The following is a 27,805-nucleotide window of genomic DNA, read 5'->3' on the forward strand; positions in this document are numbered from 1 at the left end:
TAAATATATTACCTCTATCAATAATAACTTGAATGTGATGATCTCATTTCTATGAAAACCTGCATGTCTATTTATTTATATGTTATTTACATAGATGTCTGGAATGATACTCACTAAGGTCAAACTAAGCTGGGGTAACTGTTATGCTAATTTTATACTTTTATGACAGCTTGAACTTTTATAATGAACTTGTGTCATTTTTATAAGAATAATAAAGTAATAAAAAAGAATGTCAACTCCCAAGTCAAAACTTAAGCAGAGATCAGGTAATAAACTCAGTCCTAAAAGGAAAAATCAAGTGGAGCCCCAATTACTTTCTGAAAATTCCTTAAATAACTGATAAAAGATGATATTCAAGGTATTGTACATATTACAGTTTAGTAATGCAACCAATTAGTAACTGGAATTAAAATAACGTTACGAATGAATACACCTCTGCATAGCATAAAAGTACAATGCAAAGGGGCTTCCCTGGTGGCGCAGTGGTTGAGAGTCCGCCTTCCGATGCAGGGGCGCGGGTTCGTGCCCTGGTCTGGGAGGATCCCACATGCCGCGGAGCGGCTAGGCCCGTGAGCCATGGCTGCTGAGCCTGAGCGTCCGGAGCCTGTGCTCCACAACGGGAGAGGCCACAACAGTGAGAGGCCCGCATACCGCAAAAAAAAAAAAAAAAAAAAAAAAAAAAAAAAAAGTACAATGCAAAATGAAAATATTGACAATATCTTAAATTACATTATTCCAATACTATTTTCTTCTGTCAATGGTTTATAGTTGAAAATACATTAGTTAAATGCTTGCATGATGTAACTCAACTGAAGTCCTCGAATTCAGCTCTATTACTTTAGAAAGCAGTAACAAAGGCCTGGAAAAATGATCTGAGGACAGGATTTAGCACGAGTCTGTTTCCACCATAAGATGATCTAAGTATAGCTCTTCCTAATATTTTCATTTTATTCAGGCTTGTTTCCCTAGCTTGGTTGCATTCACCAAAAAGTGAATTCACAAATAACTAGATGGGATTGTAGGGTATGAGCCATCTTATGTTGAAAAGATGATTTGGGAGATGGATGGACTGAACCATCCCCTTGGGTCCTGTGTCACCCACTGTAGCTGGACTGACAAATCATCGTATGATATTCAGCCTCCGACTGCTTCCTCACCCTGTGCACTTGATTAAGTTTTGTACAAACTTGGCTGGTCTGATTTGATATCAGGAATGTCTGTGCTTCTCTATGACTACAGAATAAAGTCCAAACACTGCAGACTGATTTCATTCAGGCCCAGCCTAAGCCCCATGAAACAGGTCTGCTAGCCACACCAAACTCACCATTATTCCCCAAGGTAGAGACCACAGTCCTCTATTTTATTGCCTCCATGGATTTATTCATCTGTTCCTTCCAACAACAAGCATTTAAATTGAGTATACACCTTCACCCTGCTGGAGGTTATGGGGAACCCCAATCCTTAGCTTTCCTTAGTAATGGAGACAAGCATGTAAACTAAATTAGAAGGCAAAATTTACGTGTCATGATACAGAGACAGAATGCTATAGGAGCCTGAAGTAGGAAGAAAGGGAAGAGTCTTGACCAGAAACCAGTGAAGAGGGTGATAATTGAAATGGGTTTGTTGAATGGGTAGAATTGTACTGATGTGGGCAGAACTCCCTCAAACAAATTGCCCAACAACATGACCTATTCAAAAACTGCTTAACAGTACTGTAGTATGTTAATATGAAAGCTTTAAAGTCCATAGTGGAATAACTGACCAGAGGAAGTGTGAAAGCAGGAATCGGGCTATTCAATACAGGACTAAAACATGAGTATCAGACCTCAAGAATGCAGTCAAAGATCAGCACCTTTTCTAAGGGTCTCCCTGGCTTCCCACCTTGGTCCTGACCCCAGACTCCATCCTCCTGTCATTAGAAGGTAGCCATGCTTCAGTAGCTGGGGAGGGACTTGACAGACAGTACTAGAAGCAAGTACTTCCCACACCAAGAGTGCTGCCTTGGCCATGTGAAGGCATTGTATTATTTGGGAGTCAGGCAGAGACTGGGCAATGAAAAACAGTAATGGAAACTGTCTTGACTGCGTTGAGACCTGAGTTCAAAGATGAGGACCTTTGAGACAGAATCAGATCAAGGAATGGGCCAGATGAGGCAATTTATACTTTTCACATATTAAAACACCTTGATTCTTCCATATTGAAGAAATGTAAACTGGTTCTGTCTGCACTGAAGTAGACAGCACTCCTAAGTGATAATAAAAACGAATGCAACTGGAAACATCCATGAATAGATAAACACAGTGTAATTCCACCCTTCAATGGACTATTACTCGGCAATAAAAAATAACTACTGCTACCCACACCAACATGGATGAAACTCAGAATCATTATGCTGAAAGAAGTCAGACATAAAAGACTACATTTCTGCCTGATTTCATTTACATAACATCCAAACTAAGCTGTAATGGCTAAAAATCAAATCAGGGGTTATGGTGGTGACAGGTATATAAAACTTTCAAAACTCATTGTATTGTATGTGTTTAATGGATGGAGTTTATCGTCTGTATATCATTCCTCAGTGAAGCTGATTAAACACCACTCATGCAGACCTAGCTTAGTGGAGTATTTTTGCATCTCCCTGCTCACGCAATGCAGTCAGTTCAAAGTCAGCAATACACATTGTCAGATGAAATTCCAAAATCAAATAATGTGTTTTAGGGTTACTTTTGCCAGAAACTGGAGAATATTTTTAAGTGATCTAAATTCTAAACCCTTTAATTTGTCACCCAAGAAATTCTCCAGTTGAAAAAAGAAAAAAAAAAAATACCATGGGAGGAAAAAAAAAGAAAAAAAAGAACTAGAGAAAATTATAAAGTGTTTTACTGAGTTTCTTTTCCAGGACATTAACATTTTTGCCAGAGTAAGTGCAGTGGGTAACAATTCCATTCACATACAATTTCATCCAGAAAATACAGTTTTAGAATGTCAGGGCCTGAGCCCCTGCACCAGGGACGGATAGATTAAAAGCAGGGCTAGCCCTCTGTGCCCATGTGTATGGCATCTGGCATTTGAAACATAACTGACACCAGTTTCTCATCTTCTAGTAAGAGAAAGTTCAAGGTCCTTTAGTATATGAGTGTGTGTGTATGTGTGTGTATGTGTGCACGCGTGCGCACACATGCACGAGCATGAGTATGTGTGCACAAAAGACAAGTAAGTTAAGTTAGTCGTTTTCCTCAGTTAATGTCAGGGGTACTGTAAGGCTCCCTTTGTATCGCACTAGTCATTCCACTACATTTTCCCTGGCTTTGCCTTTGCCCTCCTTTCAGCCTCCAATGATCATTTCCAGACTCAATCCCCTCAGGAAGAAAGAGAGCTGAGAGCTTTGCCTCTAAAAGGTCACACGTACAATTACCTCCCTGCTACCAGGGAACAAAGGAAGCCTCGCACATTTGCACATTGTAAGGCCATAGTTACCTGGATTTATTTGCTGTCATTGAAGCAGTTGGCCTGTTCTTTTCGAAGAGGCTATTTTAGTGGGGCTGGGCCAAAGCAGCTATATCAAAATGTAAAAGATGTCTTTTTTATTACCAAATTATGTATGTAAATAAAATGCCTCGCTCTTTCCCCAGGTAACATGCTTCACACGTTACTTAGAAACAAACAAACACTGCTAAAAGTTTAATGGTCCTTTTTCTTCCTTTTAGGTTGCACCATAACATCCCTGTAACAAAACAGCCACATGTCCTGTGTTCATTTGGGGACATTCATTAACCTAAGAGTCAAAGAGAAATCAAAGAACCCAGAGGTGTGAAAATGTCTTGAAAGGGAAACTGTCCCTGTGGCCTGCACCACCACTTTGAGTAAATTAGAAAAAGATGTCCCACCTTAACACATTTTCAAACCATCTGGTTGTGATCTACCATCTGTAATGACACAAGTCACAAGATAACAAAATTTAAATATGGTGGCCGTGGAAAAGAATACACAGGACAACCCTTGCCCTGTCTCAGGACATGGCCTAGAATTGGCCCTATAGGTTGATGTGTACTTTGTTTCTTGGATGGAGCATGACTGGTAAGGAGCCAGTCTGTAAATATCTGAGTTGAATCAGAGATTTTTCAACTTCGTGAAAGCCAATAAAGCACTTGGATTCTAAATATTGACACTGAAGTTGCACTGTGAGTGGAAAGAAACCAGAGACATCGGCTGAAAACACAGCTGAGACTGATTCGGCAGATGAGAATGGCACTAAATGGAAATGCGTTCGGAGGAAAGGGCTGTCTCTCAGGAGGTGGTTCAAGTGTAGCCCAGATGCTGTTGCTCAGAAGAATGTTCTGATTACAGGCAATGTGCAAGGCACTATGCTAGGGACAGAACTGGGAATTGGCCCTAACTGTGGGAATGATCGTATTTAAATTCACCACCTTTATTTGGGAACATTTAAAATTTTTTCCTAAGCTCTCTGTCTGAGGCAATAAGTCTAGTTGACAGATCCCTATTTGGTGTGCACAGAGCCCATTCCCCATGAAATTAATCAAGAAACAGGGGCCGGGGGAGAAAGGGGCTTGCTGAGTGGAGTAAGCATTCTTGACTCCTTTGCCCATTGATATGTTTGAACTCAATCAGACTGATTAGTTCTGAAGACTACTCTCCAGATGGGAAGCCTCTCTAGGGTCCTGGACTTTTTGTGGCCTTGTAAAATTCTTAGAAGCTTTGGCTCCCAGATATCTGACCCACAAGAATAGCCTCATTGTTCTGGAGTCTCCCACACGTGATCCAAATGGTGTTTGGCAGCTAGGGTGAGCTACCCTTTGCCCCGGCACGAAGCGTGTGTGCCAGTGGACCCTGCACTCAACTACTACACAACTATGTGGGTCCCCTCATGGGTCCTTCATGACCCAGGCTGTCCTCTTTACAGCATCTCACCCAGGCTACCCCGTGGAACTATGTCTCCTCTGTTTTACACTCTGGATCTCAGATTGTAAACTGATGGACTCGCCTCCATTTCAGCCAATGGACTTCCATGTTTTATTTGACTGGCACAAAGTTCTTAAAAGTTTCCAGTGTGAATATCCTTAGGTGGGACTTACTCTCCAGCATACCACAGGCTCCACCATTCCCTATGGCCCTACATGCAGCTGCCCAAACCCTGAAAGCATATGAGCTTGTGACTTAGAGCAGCTGTTCTTTCACTCCCTCTCCCCACTTATCTCCCCAATAAAAGGTATTTGCCTTACAACTCATTTTTAAGAAATGAGCTAAACTTATGGTTAATCTGTATTAATATGCCAATAGCTAGACATGGTTTGCTACCTAGCTAGGGAATCTTTGCATTTTAGCTGGGACTTCCTATGGAGTCAGTGCTTTGAGTCAAAGGACTGAATCTCTGGCTCTGGAATTTAAAAAGTAGGGGAGGTATTTTAGAAAACAAATGTGCAGTGGTACATTAGCAATTGTCACACTGAAAATTACCTGCTCCCTTTGAGTATAAGCACTTAGGCACTTTGAACTTGACAGGAGGCTGGAAACCTATCCTTAGGCAAAAGAAAACCCTCCATGAAGGGAGGAGGGTCCAACAGCACTTCCACACAGTAACTGTGCATAATCCTTAAGTCATTTACGTGCTGGAGGATTTTTTGCTTCCCTCACTTCTAGCTGGATCCCAGGTTGTCAAAAACAGGGCCAATCCTGCCAGAGTCTGAGGGAATTGTTATGTGACTGTGCAGCTTTTGAATGGGTATCATTCCATCAATAGTGTTCCTCTTTCTGCATGACAAAATTAAACATAAAGAATTTGGGCCATAGCTGCTGTTTTAGATTTTCCACACTCTTGATCTCTTCTACTAGGCCAAATAATTGAAATGTCTGTGGTAAGTGAACAAGGCATGTCGTAGAATGCAGTAAGGTTAGATGGGGAAATATGAGGGAAAGTTTTTCTTCCCTGTACTTGCGGAAAAGAGAGTAAAACCTCTTTTAGAAATCCATGTGCGTATTCCAATATTGAAAATGTCTGACCAAGTAGCAGCTAACAATTACGAGGCACTTTCTATGTGCCAGGCCCTGTACTAAGCACTTAACATGCTTTATCTCAATACTTCTCATAATAATCCCCTGGATAAAATGTAATACCCCCATTTTACAAACCAGGAAACTGAGGTACAGAGCTGTTAGTAAACGGTGAAGTTGCTTTCCACCCAGACAGTGGATCTGCAGACTGCCTGTCACTGCACCGCCACTGTGAAGGGAGCACGGAGGAGATGACAGGTGGCAGTTTCTCAGACACGATCCCAGGTCTTTTGCGGGTATTCTCACATTTAAGCTCTTGCCTGCCAAACTGAGGCTGAGGGAAGAAATTTGTTCAGAGATATGTAATTTTGTTGTGCATCTGTCAACTGATTCCAGGTCTGTCTGATTTCAGCGGCTTCTAGAAACATGGGGCGTCATGTCGTCCGTCGTCGGCAGAGTATCATGCTCTGCCTTGTGTGTCCACAGTCAGCCGTCGCATGGGATTTGAGAGAAACCTGTAAAATCCCTACTTCTGCTCTCTCGACTACCTCAAAAGCTCATTCCTTTGGATTAAAATCCTTTCTCCCCAGGTCCTCTTTCAAAATGCAAATAGTCCTATGAGAGATTTTTCCATGAAGGATTTTATCAGATTTTCCCGACCCCCTTCCAACAGTATCAAAAGATGGGGGTTGGTAGGAGCAGGGAAGATGCAGAAGGTGTTGAAAGGGAAAGGAGATCCAGGTCACCCAAAGCCATTCCCAAAGTCAGAGTTTTGCCTGTGGCCATTTAAAACACAATTTCAACAAACTTGACTGAGACTGAAAGTGTATAATTAAGTTTCCATTCCCCCAGGCATGTCCTACACACGCAGACAAAGTACTAATAGCATTCTAATATATAGGAGTAACTGTGTAGTTCAGTCTCAAACCTCAACAATCGCAGTGTCTCAAAACCACTTGGTATTTCACATTTCTGGTGTTTTCAAACAATCCTACCCAAATGTCACATCTGGAAGGATCGTTGTTTGAAATTAAATTGTTTTTGGAAATCACTGGATGCCACGTAAAGGAATTTTCCAATCCAGCCTGTCTATTGGCCAACTATTAGAGAGTCTGCTATTTGTGATTTGGAGTTTTGTTTTGCTCCTTTTAACAATAAGAAAGACTTGGTCATTCATTTGGAAATGCTGTTAACATTAAAGTATTTTCATGTTCCTGATTTTTTAAAACAAACTATTGGTATTTTGAATATATGTTTGGCATTTTAGCTATTTACTTCCTTGTCCTGACATACAAAGGCTGAAAAATCTAAGTCAAAGAACGAATTCCAAATTAGTTTCTGTTTATGAAAGGAATACAATTTCTTAGCTGAAGGTTTTTCTTTTTCTTTTCACATTTGAGATAGAAGCGTTCTTTTCTGATCCCTTGGAAGGATATTGGTTAGAAAGTGAGGTGTTTGAGATATTGATTCAACCTCTTGGCAAATTCTTATAAGAATGACTTTCCTTGAAGAAAATGGATGTGTCCCTGGTGTCTGGTTCCTGTGATCCTCAGTTTAGCACCAGGCCTGACCTTCATGGTCAGATGCCTCCGGGTCACAGGGTAAAATGAAGCAATGGGGACAAGAAAGGAAAAACCTAAAAATTGTGGCAGACACAGTTTTTCCAGCTGCTATAGTTAGAGAGAAAAAGAGTAAAGCATAGGCACTATCTGACCTGGAACTTGGAAGATGGGTTATTTCCCATGACTGGTTTGTCTACAACTTGTATGCTAAAGGGCCCCCAGCTCTGGGGGAAGGCCCAGGAAAGAAGTTTTCCAATGAAAGAAGAAAGATATCATCTTGGATATGGGACAGAAAGGATTCTAACCTTAGGAGATAGTTTTGTTCTTTGGTTGTTGTCTTTTCGTTTTCTTTTCTTATCAGAGTTTTTGGTCCCAATCTCTCCCTTTCCTCTCTGTCTCTCTACCCTCTGCCTCTGATTTCCTGAAGCTTTAGGTTGGGACCAGTGATATCTTTATGTTTTTACCTTTTCTGCTTAAACAAAGGTAGCCCGAATGTGAGAGCTGCTTGGGGACTTTTAATGACAGCATTATGGCATTAGAGTTGGTGCTTGGAGCAGGATTATTGGAAATTTATTGATTTCCTCCATTTATTAGACCCTTCTTCAATTTGTAGGACATCTCTCTTCCTATAAGACAGCCTCACAGAGGTAAATATGTGAAAGAGACAATGGATGTAAGAAGGAGATGAATTACATAATATAAAGGGAAAGCAAGAGGTGAGTCCTAAGTCAAATTCTCTCAATTTCCACCTATTCATAAAGCTGAACTTGTCCTCACATCTAGCAGTGAGAGTCTGTTCATAGGACAATCACCTCCATTTCAAGAGGAACTTTTTCAAGGTTGTGTTGCACTGCCTTTGGTGGAGGTCTAAGAATTTTGGGAGAGATTTTAATTGTTGACCTTGGAATTTAAGTTTCTAAGAACTATGTATATCCATTCAGTCATTACATAAAGATTTCCTAAGCGTCTATCACTAGAAAATGTGGATGTCTGTGTGTTTGAGGCTGGAAGGAGCGCGATGGGGGTGACATGGAGAAGCAGGCTTAGGAAGACACATGAAATCATTTAAGCTAGAAAAATTATCTGAGGGTACAGCATGTTGTAGTTCTGTTCATTTTAGGCTTGAATAATACCTGAATTTATAATATGCGATCCTCTCTTATCACAGAGGTTACCATCAGTATTCTTCTTTTCAGAGGAGCAGAAATCCACATATTGGAGTACCAATGCAAGGACCACCTATTTTTGCTTTCATCTTTGGGCTCTGAGAGAGGTAGCTACATCTATTATGGTCTCTCTCATTATGGATACGTAGGACATATGTATAATTATAATTTGAGGCTGATTTTTAAAAATGAATATGTTAGAGTGTAATTTGTACAGATGAGAATTATTCAAATTTTTATATTAGGAAGTAATATATATCAATTTCATCAGTGACGCTGTTGCTCTCACATCAGATGTGCAACTCTCTCTCACCCTCAACACATATTTCACACACGCTATATACACACAGATTCCTTTGGGTTGGTTTCTGGAGCCAACAGGGCAGAAGGGAATGCTCTTGTTACCTTGAAGTTGCGCTTGGTACACCTGAGAGCCGTGGGATCCTAGAATGCTGCCCCCTGATACTCAGGCATGGTTGGCACCAAGGAAAGATGAAGAAATGGCACATGGAGCTGGATGTTAGTGGCCCAGCTGGCAGCATCATCAGGGGCTGGTTTGTGAGGTCGAGCCTGGTTTTTATGACATCAGCACTGATGAGTGCTAGTTCAGAGGTGAACTAGGGCCACTGAAGATGGCTAAAAGGATAAGAATCCGCAGAAGGATCACACTGAACTTTTCATCTACCACCTCCGAAGAGTTCCAAGTCATGCTTGTGTTTGGGAATTAAAGAGGCAAACGGTTCTAGGAGCCTGTCTTTATTTCAGAAACTCAGTTTAACTGAAGGCATGAAGAGACAAAGGACTAAGTAGACCCTTAAGATTCACTTTTCCCTCTCTCTTTATATGTCTCTCTTTCTCATCTGATAGGCCTGATAAGCTTACCTGGTATTTCACTGAGAAAATATCAAATCTAAGCTAACAGACTGTAGCTCCTTCATCTTCCCACTAACAACCTACAATCTCACCTCCACCTGCATTCAACCTCCTCCTGAAATGGAGAAATGTCCCCTCTTGTTAATCCTCTCCATTTGCAAAGGCTGGGATCCCACCTTGGTGCCCATTTCTCCTCCAGGTTTTACATTTGCTCTTATCACATCTCCTGCTCTCTACTGGATCGATATCTAGAATATTCAAATGTAGTCTACAAGCTCCCATCTTCTAAGGGAACCTCTCTTAAGCTAAGATCTCTATTTCTAGCCTACCCATTATTTCTCTTCTAGTCTCTAAGCCAAACTTCTCAAAACACATCCTATCTTTATCATCCATACAGTCTGCAGCCCCCGTCACGACTCTGAATGTGTTCTCTCCAAGTGTGTCAAACTAAATCCACATTGCCAAAACAAATAGATTTTTTGGCCTTCATCCTACTCCATCCTTCATCCTACCTCTGTGCGTTGCAGACTGTTTTCCACACCCTTATTCCTCACATTTTCTCCCGTCACAACTTTCAGGGCACCATGCTCTCAAGTTGTTCCTCCAGTGTTTCCAGTCCCTTATTCTCCAGCTCCTTCTCCTCTAACCCCTAAATACTGCAATGCTTCAGGGCTCGGCCCTGGGTTGATTTTTCTAGCCCTATACTCATTCTGACAACTTTAAATATATATTAACAATGCACAAATGTATACCCCAGCCCAATTCCACTTTGGAGATCCAGACTTATATTTTCAGCCTGACTGACCTACTTAGATATCTCACAAGCATTTTGAATTTGCTATGTCCAGAAGGAAACAATTGGTCTTTATCCCCAAGAGCCTACCCATTTCTCAAGTTTTTCCCATTTTAGAAAGTGACACAAGCAGTGCAGTTGCTCAAGCTAGAAATCTTAGTCATCCTTGACCCCCTTCCTTACTCCTCCACATCCCACCTATTACCAGGTTCTGCCCATTATTCCTCATCTCCATCTCTGCTACCAACACCCTAGGCCAAGCTCTCATCTGCTTTCACCTGGATTCCTGCAGTAGCCAAATAACTGAGGTCTCTATGTCCACTGGGCAGCTGGCGGAAACTGTGCTGTTTCCACAGCTTTATCTTGTGTGCCTGTCCCCTCCCTTCATCACACTCTGGCCACATGTGGACTTTTTAGTTCCATTTTAAGATCTCTCTTACCTCAAGGCCTTCATACGTGCTACCTTTAGCCAGCATATCTCCTCCTCCTGTCGTTCCCATCCCCTCACATCCTGACTATTGGCTAATGCTTTTGTACTTTTCATGTCTCAGCTGAAATGTCACGAGGTTGTCTCTAACCAAGAACCTAAATGTCCACCTCCCACCATTAGACACTGTCACATTACAATTTGAATGTTTATATTTATTTCCTATCATTTCTTCCATAAGACTAAAAACTCCAGGAGATCAAGGACTGTGTCTACCTTGTTTATGACTCTATATTTAGTACTTAGTCCAATGCCTAACAATAAATATTTATTGAATGAACAAACTTCTGTCCTCTTTGTCCTGCTTAATTAACACTTATAAGCTTGGCAGCATAGCCATACCCTTTTTGTACCACACATATGCCTCTCTCTTTAGTGACATAAAAAGGTATTGTTCTTTGGAATTAGACAGATCTGGCTCTGACACCATTACCGAGCCCACCGTGTGACTTTGGGCTACTTGCTTAATCTCAGTTTCCCCACCTGGAAAGTAGGGAAGCAATATCTGTCATGTAGTAATATTACGACGATTAAAATGAGAACATGTATATGAAGTACTGATCATAAAGATATTTAATAAAAGTTACTTCCCTTTATTCCATTCCTCCTAATAAAATCCAAATACTTTTTACCTAATAGACACACACACACACACACACACACACACATACAACATTTGACAATGTGAGAACATCCATCCTACCCTTCTGAGTCTTTCTGATTGTGACCTTCCCACTGAGGGGTTTGCCTTTAGAGAATGAGATATTTAGCTATGGAACAGCACTGATGCTATTAAACCAAATATAAAACTGTAGCCCTAAATAAGTTGAGTTTGTATTATAAGGGCACGTTCTCAAATATGAAGGTAACACAAAGAGAAAGGCAATAATATTTTTGAGTGTAGAAGACATTACATTAAAAGAAAACACCAGATGGCAGCACCTGATGCTAGAGATGTGTCTGATGGGATTTTAGTTCAAACCTGAGCATCAAGGATGCCAAAGGTAGCTTAAAACTACATTCAGAGAGAGAACCTTTTATTAAAAAAAAAAAAAAAGACATTCCCTAAAGAAAAATAATGCCTATTTTGTAATATAGTATAGGGTTTTTAGAAACAGTGTTTCACATGTTACCAGAAAAATACTAAGAAACTAACCCTAAGCATTATGTAACTAATAAAAGGTAATTAAACAAATGCTTCATTTTAGGTGGTAGTTATATTTAATTAACTCTGTCAATCTGTGTTCCAATTAGCCAGAAAGGCCTTAAGTCAAAGAATGAAATACTGTCAGCTTATAGAAAAGGGAAAATTTTCACAAATATTAAATGCAAATATTAAAATGTATTCACTCATATTAAAATAAGAGGCAATAGTGACCTCTATTCTTGTACACTTTTAGTGTTACTTAGACCATTGCTTGCTAAAACAGACATCAAATTGTTTCATTAAATAAATGCAATATTAAAATTTAAAATGATAATCTATAGTTTTCCATATTATGCATCAAATTTCATCTGGAATTAACACTACTTTTAAAACCTTGCTAAATTGGATATTGCTTGCTCAGGCTTTCCTTCTTTTAGAGGCAAAAAGGGGAGTTTGATGTTGCTCTGACACCATATAATGGGAGAGCAACACCCCAGGCAGTCACACCTTTTATTTAGTTTTTAATTTTTTTATTTTTAAACATCTTTATTTGAGTATAATTGCTTTACAATGGTGTGTTAGTTTCTGCTGTATAACAGTGAATCAGCTATATGTATACATATGTCCCCATATCCCCTCTCTCTTGCGTCTCCCTCCCACCCTCCCTATCCCATCCCTCTAGGTAGTCACAAAGCACTGAGCTGATCTCCCTGTGCTATGCGGCTGCTTCCCACTAGCTATCTATTTTACATTTGGGAGTGTATATATGTCCATGCCACTCTCTCACTTCGTCCCAGCTTACCCTTCCCCCTCCCCATGTCCTCAAGCCCATTCTCTACATCTGCGTCTTTATTCCTGTCCTGCCCCTAGGTTCTTCAGAACCATTTATTTATTTATTTATTTTAGATTCCATATATATGTGTTAGCATACGGTATTTGTTTTTCTCTTTCTGACTTACTTCACTCTGTATGACAGACTCTAGGTCCTTTTAAATAAAAATCCACATCAACGGTTTTATTCCTCTTACCACGCTGCTTGGGATCCTTCACAACTTCACTGTGAGATCAGAGAGAGTGAATTCAGCCTTACGTTTTGGATGAGAAGCAATGGAACAATTCAAGCCCATTCAGTGGTGAGAGGGCAAAGCAGAGCTGGCACAGAATGCCCATCGACGACTTGGAGGAGGACCGTCTTAGCGGCGTTTGTTTGTTTAGATTTGATTGACGGGTAACAGGAGCATCTGTGTCATCAGAGAACTGAGCCAATCTATGTAGAAGGAACATTCCGAGCGGAGGGTAATCCACTCTGCCAGCGGAACAGTCACTGTTGCCCAACTGCAATGAGTTGTTTCCAAGTTCTGTGATCATGATTCTGAAAATATTTTTCTCACCTGAGTTCACTACAAGATTGAGCCCCCTGAGAACATTGAGCAAGATCGCTGATTCTAATCTGAAGTCAGAACAAGGATTCTAGAGGGAAATTGTTCTGATTGACATGAGAAGAGAGGAAGCAAACATCTGAATTGAAAAAAACAATGCATGTGTCTCACAGTCAGCCAAAAGCTGGCCGCCACAGGCAGATGAAATTCTGAACGCTAATAATGCACAAGGCAGTGATCTTTATGGAAATGAATGATTCACTGCACTATCTAAATCTTAAATGATACAAAGATAGAAAAACAGCAATAGACAGGGTCAAAATGCAACCAAAGGAGAAAACTACACTACCCAGGAGAGGCTTTCTGCTGAAAGCACAATGCAGTGGCAAATGTCTTTTCAAGGGAAGGGATAAAGTCTGTTGGTTCAAGAGATCTTATGCCTCTCAGAAGACTAGGAGTTTTCTCCATTCTAATGAACCCAAGCTTGCTCCAAATTGGCAGCTAAAGGGACCCTATGTTGGATGACATTTCTATGCCCTCCACTAAAGCCTGTGTGGTCCCCAAAAGGGCCAGCACACATCTGACGGCAGTGGGTGCCAGTTTCTCACTGACACGCACCTTTTCAGGTCGGGAGCAGAGTTGGTCATACTCTGACAGAGCCGTGTCCTCTAGATGCCCCTGTTCCAAAGGACTCCCTCTACTCTGATCTCAAAGCGCAAGTCACCGACAGCCCTCACTGGCCTCTCCTCCTGACATTCTCCCCTCCAGATGACTGCGTGAGTCAGGGGTGTCCTCTTGTGAAGCCAGGGGCCCAGGCCAGCCTCTCTCAGCAGTCGTGACTGAGTGAGAACACGCTATGCTCAGCCTGCTGGCTCCACTCTTGGGAGCACAAAGTATGTGTTACAGCAACAAGCACGAGAATTCTGACCACACTCTTTCCTATCTTGAGATCTGTAATGAGAACACTTAAAGCAAATGCACACAATCAGGAAACAGGGCTGAAAGTCAGAACACTAACGGAGTTTCAGATTTGTGGCTCTAAGACATGGATTCTTTTTCTCACTGGATCCAGACCCCACACGTTTTGGAAGAAAAGCAACAGCCAGAAGATGAGAAAAACAGTTCATGTTTATGAGACCAGCCTGAAGCCCATGCCACACTTATGAGTTTGGGTTTTCATTCGGCAAAGAAACTAGCTGTTCTTTTTCCATTTCATCGGAAAATATGCCCATTAGTCTGACTCTTCAGCTTTAAGATCACTGTCTTGGAACCTTCTAAACCAGTAAGTGAAAGATCTCACTTAAAGATTTCATTTTAAACATAGAAGTTAGGGAAAAGTACCCGACATTTGCCAAAGTAATGCAATAAAAGAAGTAACGAAGAAAAACTGGGTAAAAAATGAAGTATGGCTATCCATCCCCCAATCCCTCTGGTTTAATTTTTGCAATAGCTTGGGTAACCTTAGTTTCCTGAGAACAGTTCGTTTAAAAAACTCCTGCAGGTGGGACATTTCAAGTAGCAAGTCACAGAGAAAAGCCTTTGACCACCTCCTATTTCTCACGACTTGATGTTCTGTAAGGTGTGACACATGGCAGCACAACCACTTCCCTGGCTTCATGGAAGGACAAAACACATGGACCACACTCTATCTTGCATCCTTCCCCGTCCTGGCTGAGGATGAAATTTCAGGTGAAGGCCCAACAACATTTCACCATACAGGTTGGGGATCCCTGGGGTCATGCTTATTTACAACTGCCCAAGTCATGGCCTGGTGTTTGACCCAAACACAGGGTACAGAGCAGCAGCAGAAACTGAGCACTTCCTAGATCCATGAACACACCTAGTTGGCTTTGGGTCTGCACTGGGGTTAATCCCCCAGATACTACAACCATATAAGTGTTAAAAGAAAACATGCTGCATTTTAAAGCATGTTTATTTCTGCAAGTGCTCCAGTGTTTAATTATGCTAAAGTCATTTGGGGTTTTTGACACAGATTTTATTTTAGTACGATAAACTCAGTATAACCAGCATGGCCAAAAATGAATTCCTAAGGTAGATGACTAAAATAAACCAGTAATAAATATTGGCTGTTGGAATGGGAATTATTTCTCTGTAATGTAGACACAGCATTACTGACTCATTTTCAAATACCAGTCTCTCCCAAGGATTATTGGTATGAGGGATCAAGGAAGAAAGAAGTCCTTCTCTCTTTTAGGCAGCAGAATGGAAGGAGACTATGAATCCACCAGGCAAGGGTGTTTTTAAATCTACTTTGCCAACAGAGATATAGCCCTGGAGTCTGACAGGGGGTCAACTTAGGCTGCACTGAGGCAGAAATAAGGCATTGAAAGAAACCATCTTAAGAGTTGAGGGAGCTGATTCTGGGGACATTTTTCTCTCATTCCCCTGGAGGCAGAATGTACCCCCAGACCCACCCAGTGCATATCATGTGGCACGAATTACCTTATCAGTCACAGTGGGTACTGCCGTGCTCCTTTGCTGCTTGGAATTAGTGGACTCTTTGAGGCCACCTTTACTCCATAATGTCAAATCTTGAACTTTTGGCCCGCTAGGTTGAGCTGTACAACTTCTCTGGTGCACCAGAAAGCTGTCAGGGGCAAAGGTCCGGCTACAATTTGGGCAGGGTACGAGCTTGAGCTTGACTCGGCCCCTCTTGGTTGGACTGTCCAGTTGGAAGGGGCTGAGGCTTTCACGGTAGTGCCTGGAAGAACTCGCTGGGGAGCCGGTCATTTTCTATTTTCCACTTTTCCAGGTATTTGGGCTGATGTATAGGAAGGGACAGAGTGCCAAATTCCCTACCACAGACGTAGCAGATGAGAGCCCTTGGTCGGGTTGTGATGTCACCGGAAGCTTTCTTGAGAGCAGCAAGATTATCAGAACTGTTGGGGTTTGGTGCCCTGGGCCCCTCACCCTTTGGCTTGCAGCTTCTCTAATGAACAAGAAGCGGATCTGGCAAGAACTTGCGACCACAGGATTCACAGGGCAGTAGCTGAGCCTGGGAACTCTGGAATGCTGCCTGAAGATTGTAGGATCCACTTCCACTGAGAGGCAGTGGTTTGGAAGGTTCTGGCCTCCTCAGGTGCTTGGGCAACTTGCTGTTTTCAGTACGCCACTTCTCCAAGCACTGGGGCTCGTGAATGCCAAGCGATTGGGACCCAAATTCTCGGCCATAGATATGGCACACCTGGAACGCGGGCCTGCGGGATGGGATCACAGAGGGGCTGGGCTGACTTTCCGACCTAATCCTCCTACTGGACCGTTTTAGGAGTATTACAGTTCCAGGTCTGTTTTTCTGAGGGTCCGTCTTTATTTTTTCACCAGGATTAACATGCTCAATTTCTGGCAAAAAGCTAGAAAGGGATGCACTAGATAGAACAGCTTGGTTTATAAGGAAGGTAGGCTCTTTAGAATGGTGGAAAGATTGTTGCAACGTGTTGGAAACCGTTTTCTCCTTTCCTCTTTCCATTAACAAAGAAGTCTTTCTCTAGTGCTTGCTCTGATTTCAGGCCAGACATATTTTGGGCTTCTGCTTAGAGAGAAGGTTAGTCAGGTTGGCTGTTCTGGGGTTCCACATTGTAGCCAGTACCTTAGACCCAAAGACAGTGACTCAGAGCTTCATTGCAAGGCAGCAGTCTGGAATGCTGGAAAGTCCCCATGAAACCTCAGATGCCTCCAAGATCTGCAGGGGAAACATAAATCAAGAAGTTATTACATACACACACACAGACACACACTTAGATTTTAAGTTGATAAAGAACAGTGTTTTTTGTTTTTTTTTTGACCTAGTATCCTCTTTGGCTAGCATAGTAACTAGCACTTAGGAGTTGTTCAGTAAATGTTGAAATAAGTACGAAAAAAAATTCCATTATGAATTGCACTGTTACTGTGGTGAAAGTAGTGTTCTGCCCAAAGGAAGATGGACATTAATAGCACATCACAGACATATATGGCACAAACCAAGAGGCACGGTGGTGAGATCATGGAGGAGAGAACCAAGGCCTCTGAAAATTAGATTAATGAAACTGCAGATCATGTAAAAAGACCTCCTTCCACTACCTTAGGGATTCTTTTTAGTGCCATGGATTCCTCTGTCAGTTCTTTGAAGCCTAGGGACCTCTTCCCAGAATAATAGTTTTAAAAGCAAAAAATAAAATTCTTACTAGTACAAGTGAAACTAATTTTATTGAAATAATTTATCAAATATTTTTAGTTGTGATTTACTTGAGCTACAGTAATATGCTAGAAATTTTGAGTGTCCATGGGCCTAGGGTTAAGAACTGGCAGAAGAAGTAATTCAATAGTGAATAGGAGGATTACCAGGGAAACCATCAGAGAGAGGTAAACTTCTTGTAACCTACCAGATATCCACTCTTCTTCATCATGGGACGGGAGTATTATTAAATTGTGGCCGTAACTGTCAAGCCAAGATGCAACCCAGGGCTATGCCCTTCCTGGCAGTATATCTGTATATCTTTCCTGGGATGAAGATGCTCAGACTTCGCTTGATGCTCTTTTTATAGCTATTGTGTTCACGTTCTTGTTTTATATAGATATATCTCTATAGAGAGATTATCTATCTATCTATGTATCTTCAAAATACCTTTTGTAAAAAACATGGCCAACAATTTTATTAAACCAGAAGAAAGGGCTGATAAGATCTCATTATGGTCAGAAGCCAAAGGAGTTTTTACCTTGGGTAAAGGCATGAGTCAGTTTTATCCCAGGTCTACAATCTAGCTCAAGAAAGGTAATTTTCAAAAGTCTTAGGACCTTCTTCATTTCCTGAAGGATGACCTCACTCCGGATTAGAGGCTCCTATTCACAGAGGGAGAAGCACCTGATCTGAGGCTGGACCCTGCAGACCACAGCGGACACGGCTTCAGGCACAGCAAGGACAGCCGTGCTGGTAATATCAAAACACTGTTTGGACATTGCGGTTGATAAGGGACAAAAAGAGCTGTGAGATATGCACCCAGTTCCCATATTTTGGTGCCAAGAAAGGTCTACATCTTTGCAATTAAGGCTATCAAATCAGGTCTGGCACAGAAAAGGAAGTTATTCTTCATTTTGACAGATCCTAGGACAGTGATATTAACACATGTGACAAAAGAATGTGTTGGCCCCAAACAGAATGACCAACACAGAAAATGAAGCTTGAAGGAACAAAATTTATCACTTGATCATCACCATCCAAAGAGAAAATGGCTCTAGAGAACACAAAGAATCCAGTAAAATTATTTCATCAGGTTTTAAACAGCACATGACTGAAATAATCCTCCAAACCACTCTGCTTTTTTGGTTCTGATTTCTTGTTCACCAAGGATCTCCTGGTTCAGTTTCCCATTTTCCTTGATACCAGGAAGTTGCAGACAGCAAAAGTACTTAAGGAGACAGATTGGAAAAATCAATGCGATCAAATGAGCGTATTTCCCTAGACTTGCCTGCAGTCTCCCCGCCTCCCCACACTGCTCCCTGGAGGTGAGAATTCTGAGAAAGCCCCATGACTTGCTCCAACACCTCCTGCATCTTTCCCTAATCATAAAGTAAGAGAACTAATATTTACTGAGTGCCAACTATGCATCAGATATTGTACTAATTTTTATTTACATAATTTCATTTAATTCTCAAATGATTATGAGGCAGGTATTATTATTTTCTTTTTACAAATGAAGAAACTGTGACTCAGAAGAGACAAGTAACTTGCCCAAGACAGTCAGTTTCTAAATGACAGAACTGGGAATCAATTCCAGCTCTCTTTGGCTCCAATGCTCGACTCTTTCCATTATTCATTCTGCCTAAAATTCCACCGGCAGAGCTTCTTCTCTTAAGTTTTTTATCCCTGTTTTTTTTTTTTTTTTTTTGCGATACGCGGGCCTCTCACTGCTGTGGCCTCTCCCGTTGTGGAGCACAGGCTCCGGACGCGCAGGCTCAGCGGCCATGGCTCACGGGCCCAGCCGCTGCCGCGGCATGTGGGATCTTCCCGGACCGGGACACGAACCCATGTCCCCTGCATCGGCAGGCGGACTCCCAACCACTGCGCCACCAGGGAAGCCCTTATCCCTGTTTTAATGTACGATTCATATGCCCCATGGGAAGGTAACTAAGCTCTCACCTGCTTTTATGCTCCCTTTTAGAAGAAGGAAGAGGTGAAAGGGAGGAGGGGAATAGGGCACAGAAGAAGAGAAATCTCCAAGATGGAAAAAGCAGGTGAGAAACTGAGGTTACTGAAGACAGCGTTTTTCCTTAAGCGATAGGGATCACTTTATTTTGCTGTGAATGGTTTTCTAGATGAAGTTTTTCCCTGTGTGGTGTGCAATACATAATCCTTTCCTGATCTCACCAGTATCCTTAATAAAAATCTACACTACTACCTGCAGGTGGCGGGTGAGAGGAATTGGCTGCAGGGTGAAAGTGAAGGCTTCCCAAAGAAGTCAGAGGGCATTCCGTTTGCAGCCCTGTCACTATTTTGATTAGGGATGGATCTTTATGCATGCAGGTGCTTGTGCACTACAAATATTTTCTCTGCAGCAAAAATGACAAAGCATCATAAAATTCCCATTGAATCTTCATCGGTTCTTTTTTAATCATCCTCTTTCTTCCTCCAGTGTCCTCCTGAAAATGGTCTTATTGTGATTAAATGTATCAATGTATGGAAGATGAGGTAGCTAGAAGCCAGTGAAGTTTTGGGGAACTGGAGAAATTTATGATGTTTCTGCCAGTGATTCTGCTAAGGCAATGTGACAAGGCACAGCACAGTCAGCTGCTCTATCCTATAAGTTAGTTCTAAAAGTGAGAGTGCTGGAAAATACTAAATACATATACTTAAATCACTTAAGAATTTGGCCTGTCACCCAGATACATCATAAAGCAACGTTGCTAGTTTATAAAGAGAACCACTTTGCAAAGCCAGCCAGTTTCACCCCAAGCATCCATGGAGAAATGTTCACTCCAACTGGCCTGAATTATTCATTTTGACCATATTTGCAAATAGACTGTTTAAAGAATGTCTTGGAAGGCATCACGTTTTATCAATATGATGCCATTTTTCCATGCCCTTTGGTGTTCATGGGAAGGGAGAGACAAACTCACAAAGATGAATATAATAACCATGAAAATCCAAAACTCATCTTAGCATTAGGAGGTGTTTCTCTATAAAAGAGGGGAAAGAACACAAGCAGAAGTGTGATGAAGTCTTTTGAAAAATAATTTAGCTCTTTGAAACAAAATAAACATGGATACATGACATTTTCTCTGTTAGTATAGAATCCAAATTCTTTAAATGGACAAATGAATAAATAAGAAAGGTGGAGTTGGGACTTATGCTGGCTCTGAGTAAAATTATAAAATAGAGGAGGTTTGTCTTCAATATCTTCCATCCATCCCATTCAGTAGCCTCCCCTGCCTGGTATCCTCATATACACTCCAGTCTTCCTTACCAATGAAATCTTGCTTTCAGAAAAGAGCTGATAGACTCTTTTACACCAAGAATTATGATTGATGAGGTAATATCCCTCCCAGAGTCTGGCAGAGACAGCTAGTTCCCTACCAAGAGTTACTCTGTGCAAATTCTCTCAAGTTAACAGAGCCTCACTTTCTAGCTGGGCACATGATTTCCCAGCCAAAAGTCTACAGGTTTCTTTGTAGCTAGTGGAAATATTATGTGGCACTTGTAAAAACTCCTATTGAAAAGTAGGGGACACAACCTGCTCCTCTGCCCTTCCTTCATACTGATAACTGATGGCTGGAGCTCTAGCAGCCATCTTGGGCCAGATTACATTCATGTAACCCTTGACATGACAGAGTAGAGATGCTGATGAACTTCGGTCCCTGATAATATTAGAGCCATCATAGAAGCTCTGGAGTGTCTTCCTTGGGCCTTATTTACATAAGAGAAATAAATGTTTATTTGTATCTTAGCCAATTTTTAAGAGTCTTTTACTCATGTGAAAACCTAACACTGAGTTATAGTTTAATAGTTGTCATTATCTAGGCACAAAATGAATTCTAATAGTGACATTTCAAATTTCAGGAGCTTTTTTTGATGAGGAAAAAAATTGAGAGGTTTTATGAGGCAAAACTGACTTATTAAATATACAGTTTTTCCTAAAAATCAGAAATAAAAAAGCTTGAAACTTTAAATACTGAGCCAATGGTTCTTAAGAAACTGATTCACAATACCTCCTTTCCTGGAATTTTTTTTTTTTTAAGAAAAAAATTAATTGGCATTTTGCTTCAGAAGGATAGAATCCTATTTTTTTTCCATGAGATTTTGAAAGAGCTAGGAGGCATCATTGTTGTGCCAGTTATTAATGCATTGTCTCTGTATTCCATACTCTCTTTCCTATATCCATCTTTGTGATGCTGGCACCGAGACTCTGCACACCCCATTTCTGCTTTGCCAGCCAGCCTTGCATTATGATTTACCAATACTGGTAATGGGGGAAGAATGTGAGGTTAGAGGAGAGAGAAGACTTGTGTCTTTTTAAAGGGTTTCCTGCCTGCTTTTGGTTCTTGTGAGTATCACCCCAGCAATACTTCTTTATCTCAGCAAAAGCGGTTCTTTCGTGTAGCAGTAGCTGAAACCAGTTTACAGTTTTTGCAACATTTGCAAATCAGATTGATTTCCCCTCCCCCAGCAGAAAGCACCATCAGCCAGTCTGCTCTTCCTCTTTGGAAATCGGATTTTCAGCTCCACGGGGTGCTTCTTCTAAGTTGCTAAGTCTTAATAATTCAAACCTTTTCCCTCTGATCCTTCAGCCCTAGGAATGGTAGCTGCCACCTCCCTTATACAATAGTTCTCTCTTTTTACTTTGCTAGTTACCTAGGTAACAACTTCATTCCTGGTTAACAACTCTTTATATTCTCTCTGTTTAAATAACTGGTATGGTTTCTGTCTCTTGACTGATACAGCCACTCTCAGAATATAAGCAATAAAAATCTGTGATATTCAAGCTGCATATTACCTTACTATTGCAATAAACTCAAATGAATTATTTCATAGCAACTTAGAAAATAATATGATGCTTAATATTCAACCCCCAACTCATTCAGACCACTGAAAACATATCTTTATAATGTTTACACCATCACTAGCCTTCAAGAGCTAGAAAATGTTGCTCTTCCATTGTGATCAACTGAATTATATCATAAGGGGAAACCTGCCATTTTAGGCATATTCATATTCTTCTTAATTTTATATGATACTCTTCCTGTACTGACTACCCAGCCATATGGTCACCGCAGCCACAGAGGGAGTCAGAGTAAGGTAATCCCATTCATAGATAAGAGATGACCAGGAAGTGTTGAGGGGAGCTGGTCCAGTCACCCTGGTTGGTTCTCTCACTCCCTTCTGGGTAGCTCCTGGGCCAGTAGCATTTGCAGTCCTCAGTAATTCTGATATGCATGGACAAAAGAGCAACTGGGAACTGGAGGTGGTTGGGCTTGGGAAAGACAGGAGCAGTGTTTGAAAGGTAAAAAATGGAAACACTTTCAGAAAAGCCATTTAGCCTGAGGCATGACTTCTAGGGAATCTGGGTGTCCATACTGACATTCCCAGGCTGATTTTGAATAGCTAATGAAAAATTTCCCCTTCCTTGTCTCTCCTTCACTGTGAAGAATTTTAAAACAAGATATAAGTTCTTTCACTTTTATTCCATCTAATTGTCAGGTGTAGACATAATAGTCTATGGTGTTAGGAAAGCTATGAAAACCAAAAATGGGAGAAATGCACCTTTATGCTTCTAAGTAGAGCCTTCTGCAAGGGCATTTTATGTTAAGGCTCATAATATCACCCTATGAAAGCTATTATTAGATCGAGCCTGTAATTTTCACTCTATATTGAGTATCCAAATCACAGAGTACTCAAGAGTCATAAATGCCACACAGGTATGATTGTGTAATTGTAATATTGACATTTGGAGCGATGGAGAACTGGTTATGGAAACCACCAGGATAGTAGCGTTAGAGGCCTCTAATGTATAGAAATTCAAAGGATAGACAAAAAACCGGGAGAGTCAGCCATTGAATAACAAACAAATCTACATGCCATATTTTCTGACATCTGGGATAGTTCGATTCCAATAAAATAACTCTATTCCAATAGCTCTTTTTTAAGACTTTAAAGAAATGTTTCATAAGCCAGACCTGGCTCAGAGATATGCCCCTTTTGGCCTGCATAGAGTTAAAAATGTTTGAATTAGTTGCCATTATTTTAAAATTGAGAGATGTGACACAAAATTGGGACTTTTGGTTTCTTTTGAAAAATTGGAAGATCAGGCCTAGAGCCCATCTTCCAACGTGGCAACATCGAACATAAGCTGGGATATTGAGTAAGGGCTGAACCTATAGATTGGACAGCCAATCTGCACTCTTGCAAAGTTTCTCATCAGCCCCTTGTTCAATTCAAAATTCATGCTTGGGGCTTCCCTGGTGGCGCAGTGGTTGAGAGTCCGCCTGCCAATGTAGGGGACACGGGTTCGTACCCTGGTCTGGAAAGATCCCACATGCCGCGGAGCGGCTGGGCCCGTGAGCCATGGCCGCTGAGCCTGTGCTTCCGGAGCCTGTGCTCTGCAACGGGTGAGGCCACAACAGTGAGAGGCCCGCGTACCAAAAGAAAAAAAAAAAATTCATGCTTGATTCTCAAACTCAATTGAGTTTGTGACCTTTTGTGATTCTAGCTTTAAAATGCCCTTTTCCTCCATTTTTCTCCTCCGTTAAATATTTGAAAATCACTATAAAGAGCACTTGCCCTCGGAAGACTGAGAACCCAGTTGAAGTCTTTTCTCTGGGAGACAACTACTAAAAACATGACGTACTCATTGGTAAAAACTCAGAAGGGAAACTTCCTAATGAAAGTTGAGTCAGGATGAAATACTTGGTTCAAGGAAGGAGAGAAATATCCAAGGCAAAAAAGAAAAGAACCAGTGACCTGAGAAAGAATTTTCATACATTATTAAAGGGTAATAGGAAATGATGAACCTAATTTCAGAAAGAAAAAAAAAAAATCAAGCAGCCTGTGTTTAGATCAGCCACAGGAGAGATGATAGAAGGAAAAAAAAAAAAAGGAAGAAAGAAAGAAAGGAAAAAGAAAAACACAAACAGGCAAGAAATGTGTTTTGGAAACCATCTGAACTTTTTGGAAGCATTCCCATAATTATTTAGTTATCCATTGATATAATAAGAGCTACTCTTCTGTTCTAGTCAGGGCCCTTGATTAACCATTAAATGATTTCCCAAATGAAGAATGTTGGATATCTTAAGTTATTAGATTAAGAAAGAACCAGTCAATAAAAAGAACCATAAATAAGCTATTAATAATATAGACTATTGTTACATTTCCAAGATTTGGGCTGGAAATACTTCCTAAGAGACTTATGCTTCCTTGCAGGGATTATAGAATTTGGTGAACTTTTTCTTTCTGCCAAGCTGACCATTTTCTCAAGTACCACCTATGTTAGTTTAAACTGAAAATGTATAAGAACAGCACAGTACAGTAATTCCTTCTCATAAAGAATGAGATATCCAATATCCATTAAGTGTCTAAATTTGATGTATTATGATAAAAAATAATGGGGGAAAAAACTACAGATACCCTTGTTTCAGTATTAAATTTTAAAAAGAATTACAAATAGATTCATTGTTTACCAGTTCCCATTATGTGATATGCTTGCACAGAGTTCCCACCGTCTTCACACTCTTGATTTACTGTCTCAGAGCTAACTCAGTGCAATATCTTTGGCAAAGACTTCCAAGCCACAGAGTATTCATGTCAGAAGTGCAGTTACTAGACTAGTGCCTCCAGGTTAAAACAAACACAATGAAGAATATAGCTGCCTTTGATGGGATCTTCTTGGCCAAGATAGATTGGCATAAGAGAGATGGGCCTCACTGTATTCTGAAGGAACCTTTTTTAACCACATCACCCACTTGTCCTACAAGAGCCTCAAAGTTGTGCCTTAGCTCTACCCACCTCCAGGAGGTCGGTGCCTCCCAAAGCCTGGTTAACACTTAAACTGATCATCATTACCATTCGTTACAGACATCAACACCCTTTGTTAATAGTGCTCTTTCCACGCAAAGCTGTTTCTGAGGAAAGTCCCTGGGAAGAAAGTCAAAACCAGGATGGAGCCCAAAAGGCAAGGCTGGGTTTCTGCTGTGTGTAAATGAATGTGCCTCTTATTTCCTGGTACATTTAGCATGTCTTCTCTGGTGGTGACCCTGGAGTCTCGGTCGTTTGGGTACACCCACCAGCTGAAGGCTGTTTCCGAACAGGGGCTTTCTGTTGCTCTTCTACCCACATCTCTCATCCTCCTATGTAAATAAGTCATTAAAAAGCTATTGTCATTCATTCATCTCTGAATTTTGTGAACAAGGAACTCTTTCACAGGCCAGATGGTTTGAACTTGTCGATGGTTAGAATCCTCCACTACAACCTCTCATTGCTCAGGAAATCTTACAAAGGCTATCCCCTGCTTGAGAAAACCACTGAAAGGAGTCTCTTGGTGTCTAGGAGAAACTTGTTCATTCTCCAGGTCCCCAGAGCCCAGGCCAAACATAAAATGTGGTGACAGCTCTTTATTTGCAAACGTTCTTAGTTTGTACTTTAAATTTTTTGTAGTTTAAACTTTACTGAAAATCTCCTTCCAGCCCATGCCCAATAAGTGTCAAATAGCAAGGAAGTCAGTGAGAGTATCAACTGCATTGTTCTCTTTTCCTTTAACAAACAAAAGGAAGATCTGTGTGTATTTTAAGTCACACCTAGGATCGGAAAGATTGGAGTATTTGATTGGAAGAACTCAATTTAAAATCAATTCTGTGAATGCTGTTTTTTACTGTTTCTTGTGTTTTCAGCAGGCTTTTTTTCTCCCACTGCCTGTGCTCTCTTTCTCTTTGTTTCATTGTTCCCATTGTCTGTCTGTCTCCACTTTAAATCTAGAAGGACAACCCAACACATTAAGGACAAGGTGCCATCTGCAAGGGAGTGAAGAATGCGGCATCCTGTGGTTGACCTCACTGCTAATTTGCTCTGAAGACACAGACCAGCTCACCACTAGAAAAGTGTGTCTTATATTTCAACTCCATTATATTCTGGAGAAAGCAGGATGAGAAGTGACGGGCCCAATCTAATCACATGAGTTCTCGAAAGTAGAGAAACTTTCCCCCATCTAGTGAAAGAGATGGGACAACTGAAGGAAAAAGGGATTCAAGTAGCCATTGCTGACTTTAAAAGAAGTGGAGGGAAGAGGCTGTGTGCAAGCAATGTGGGTGGCTCTAGAAGCTGGGAAGGACAAGGAAACAAACACAGGGTCTTCAAAAAGGGACACAGTCTGCTGACACCTTGATTTTACCCCAGGATACCCATGTTGGACTTCTGACATAGAATGATAAGATAATGGATTGGGGTTCTTTTAAGCTGCTTATTTTATGGTATTTTGCTAAGGCAGTAATAGAAGACCAAAACACCCCAAAAGAAAGAGATCAGCATTGTGAATGGAGCCTTCTGCAAAAATGTTGCTCAACTACTTTTGGCCCCCCTGTGACCCAGAATCTTAATAGTCAGCTCAGGGTCACCCAGCTCTAGTCTCCATTGGAAACCCCACCAGGGTGACTCCATCCCAGAGGCCTTGCTGAGAAGCCCCAGTCAGCCCTCTACAATGAGAATTATAATTCAATTTACTCTATAGTAACGAAAACATAAATATTCACATAACATTATAGAATGGGTTCCAGTATCTCTCTTTAGCTCTTGTGAGAATCCTCAACCAGTGTGACTGAAGAAATAATCCTTCAGATTTTGCATTCTCCTCTGTGTGGTCTATGTGTCTTTCCCATACACACTTCAAGCTTGCTCTCCCGTCCTCTTTGACTGTATTCTTTGTTTCTGTATCTGCATATTTACAACTGGTAAAGCCTTTATTAACTATTATCTTCAGAAACTTGACTTTAATACACTCTGCTCTTGGTTAACTGACTATATTTCTTGTCAAAGTGCTGCATGCATAATATTTTCCTTCTCTCCTTTTGACTCTGTCCTCAGGACCTCAGTCAGCCTTCTCTAACAATTGGAGGTGGATGCTTAAACCCTTCCTGGGTGGAAAAGGTTACTTCCAGTTTTGAGTCTGAGCTGAAAACACATTTCCATTTTGTAGAGTCATTTCCTATTTAGAATTGTAAGAATCAGAATATGCCACTTTGACATAAGGATTACTTTGAGCAAATGGGAAGGCAGATGGGTGAGATTATAGGTATATATATGAATGTATGTGTACAAGTGTGAGCGTAGGTATATGTGAGTGTGTAGATGGTGAGTGGTTAGGTGTGGGTATGTACATGACTGTGAGTGGATGGGTGTGATATGAGTGTATGGATA

The 27,805-nt window shown here is 41.1% G+C and overlaps 1 protein-coding gene across 1 annotated transcript in view; it reads right to left on the reverse strand.

Annotated features, from left to right (window-relative positions):
• LOC116751695 (zinc finger protein 474-like) overlaps window positions 1-16,903 on the reverse strand; it is a 35,153-nt gene extending 18,250 nt beyond the window's left edge. Inside the window, 2 exon segments of the mRNA XM_032627918.1 lie at window positions 15,880-16,068; window positions 16,070-16,903. Coding sequence (XP_032483809.1) covers window positions 15,880-16,068; window positions 16,070-16,903 — 1,023 coding nt within the window.
• Between the last annotated feature and the right edge of the window lie 10,902 nt (window positions 16,904-27,805).

This window comes from Phocoena sinus, chromosome 3, assembly GCF_008692025.1.
Source record: "Phocoena sinus isolate mPhoSin1 chromosome 3, mPhoSin1.pri, whole genome shotgun sequence".
NCBI classification, from domain to species: Eukaryota; Metazoa; Chordata; class Mammalia; order Artiodactyla; family Phocoenidae; genus Phocoena; species Phocoena sinus.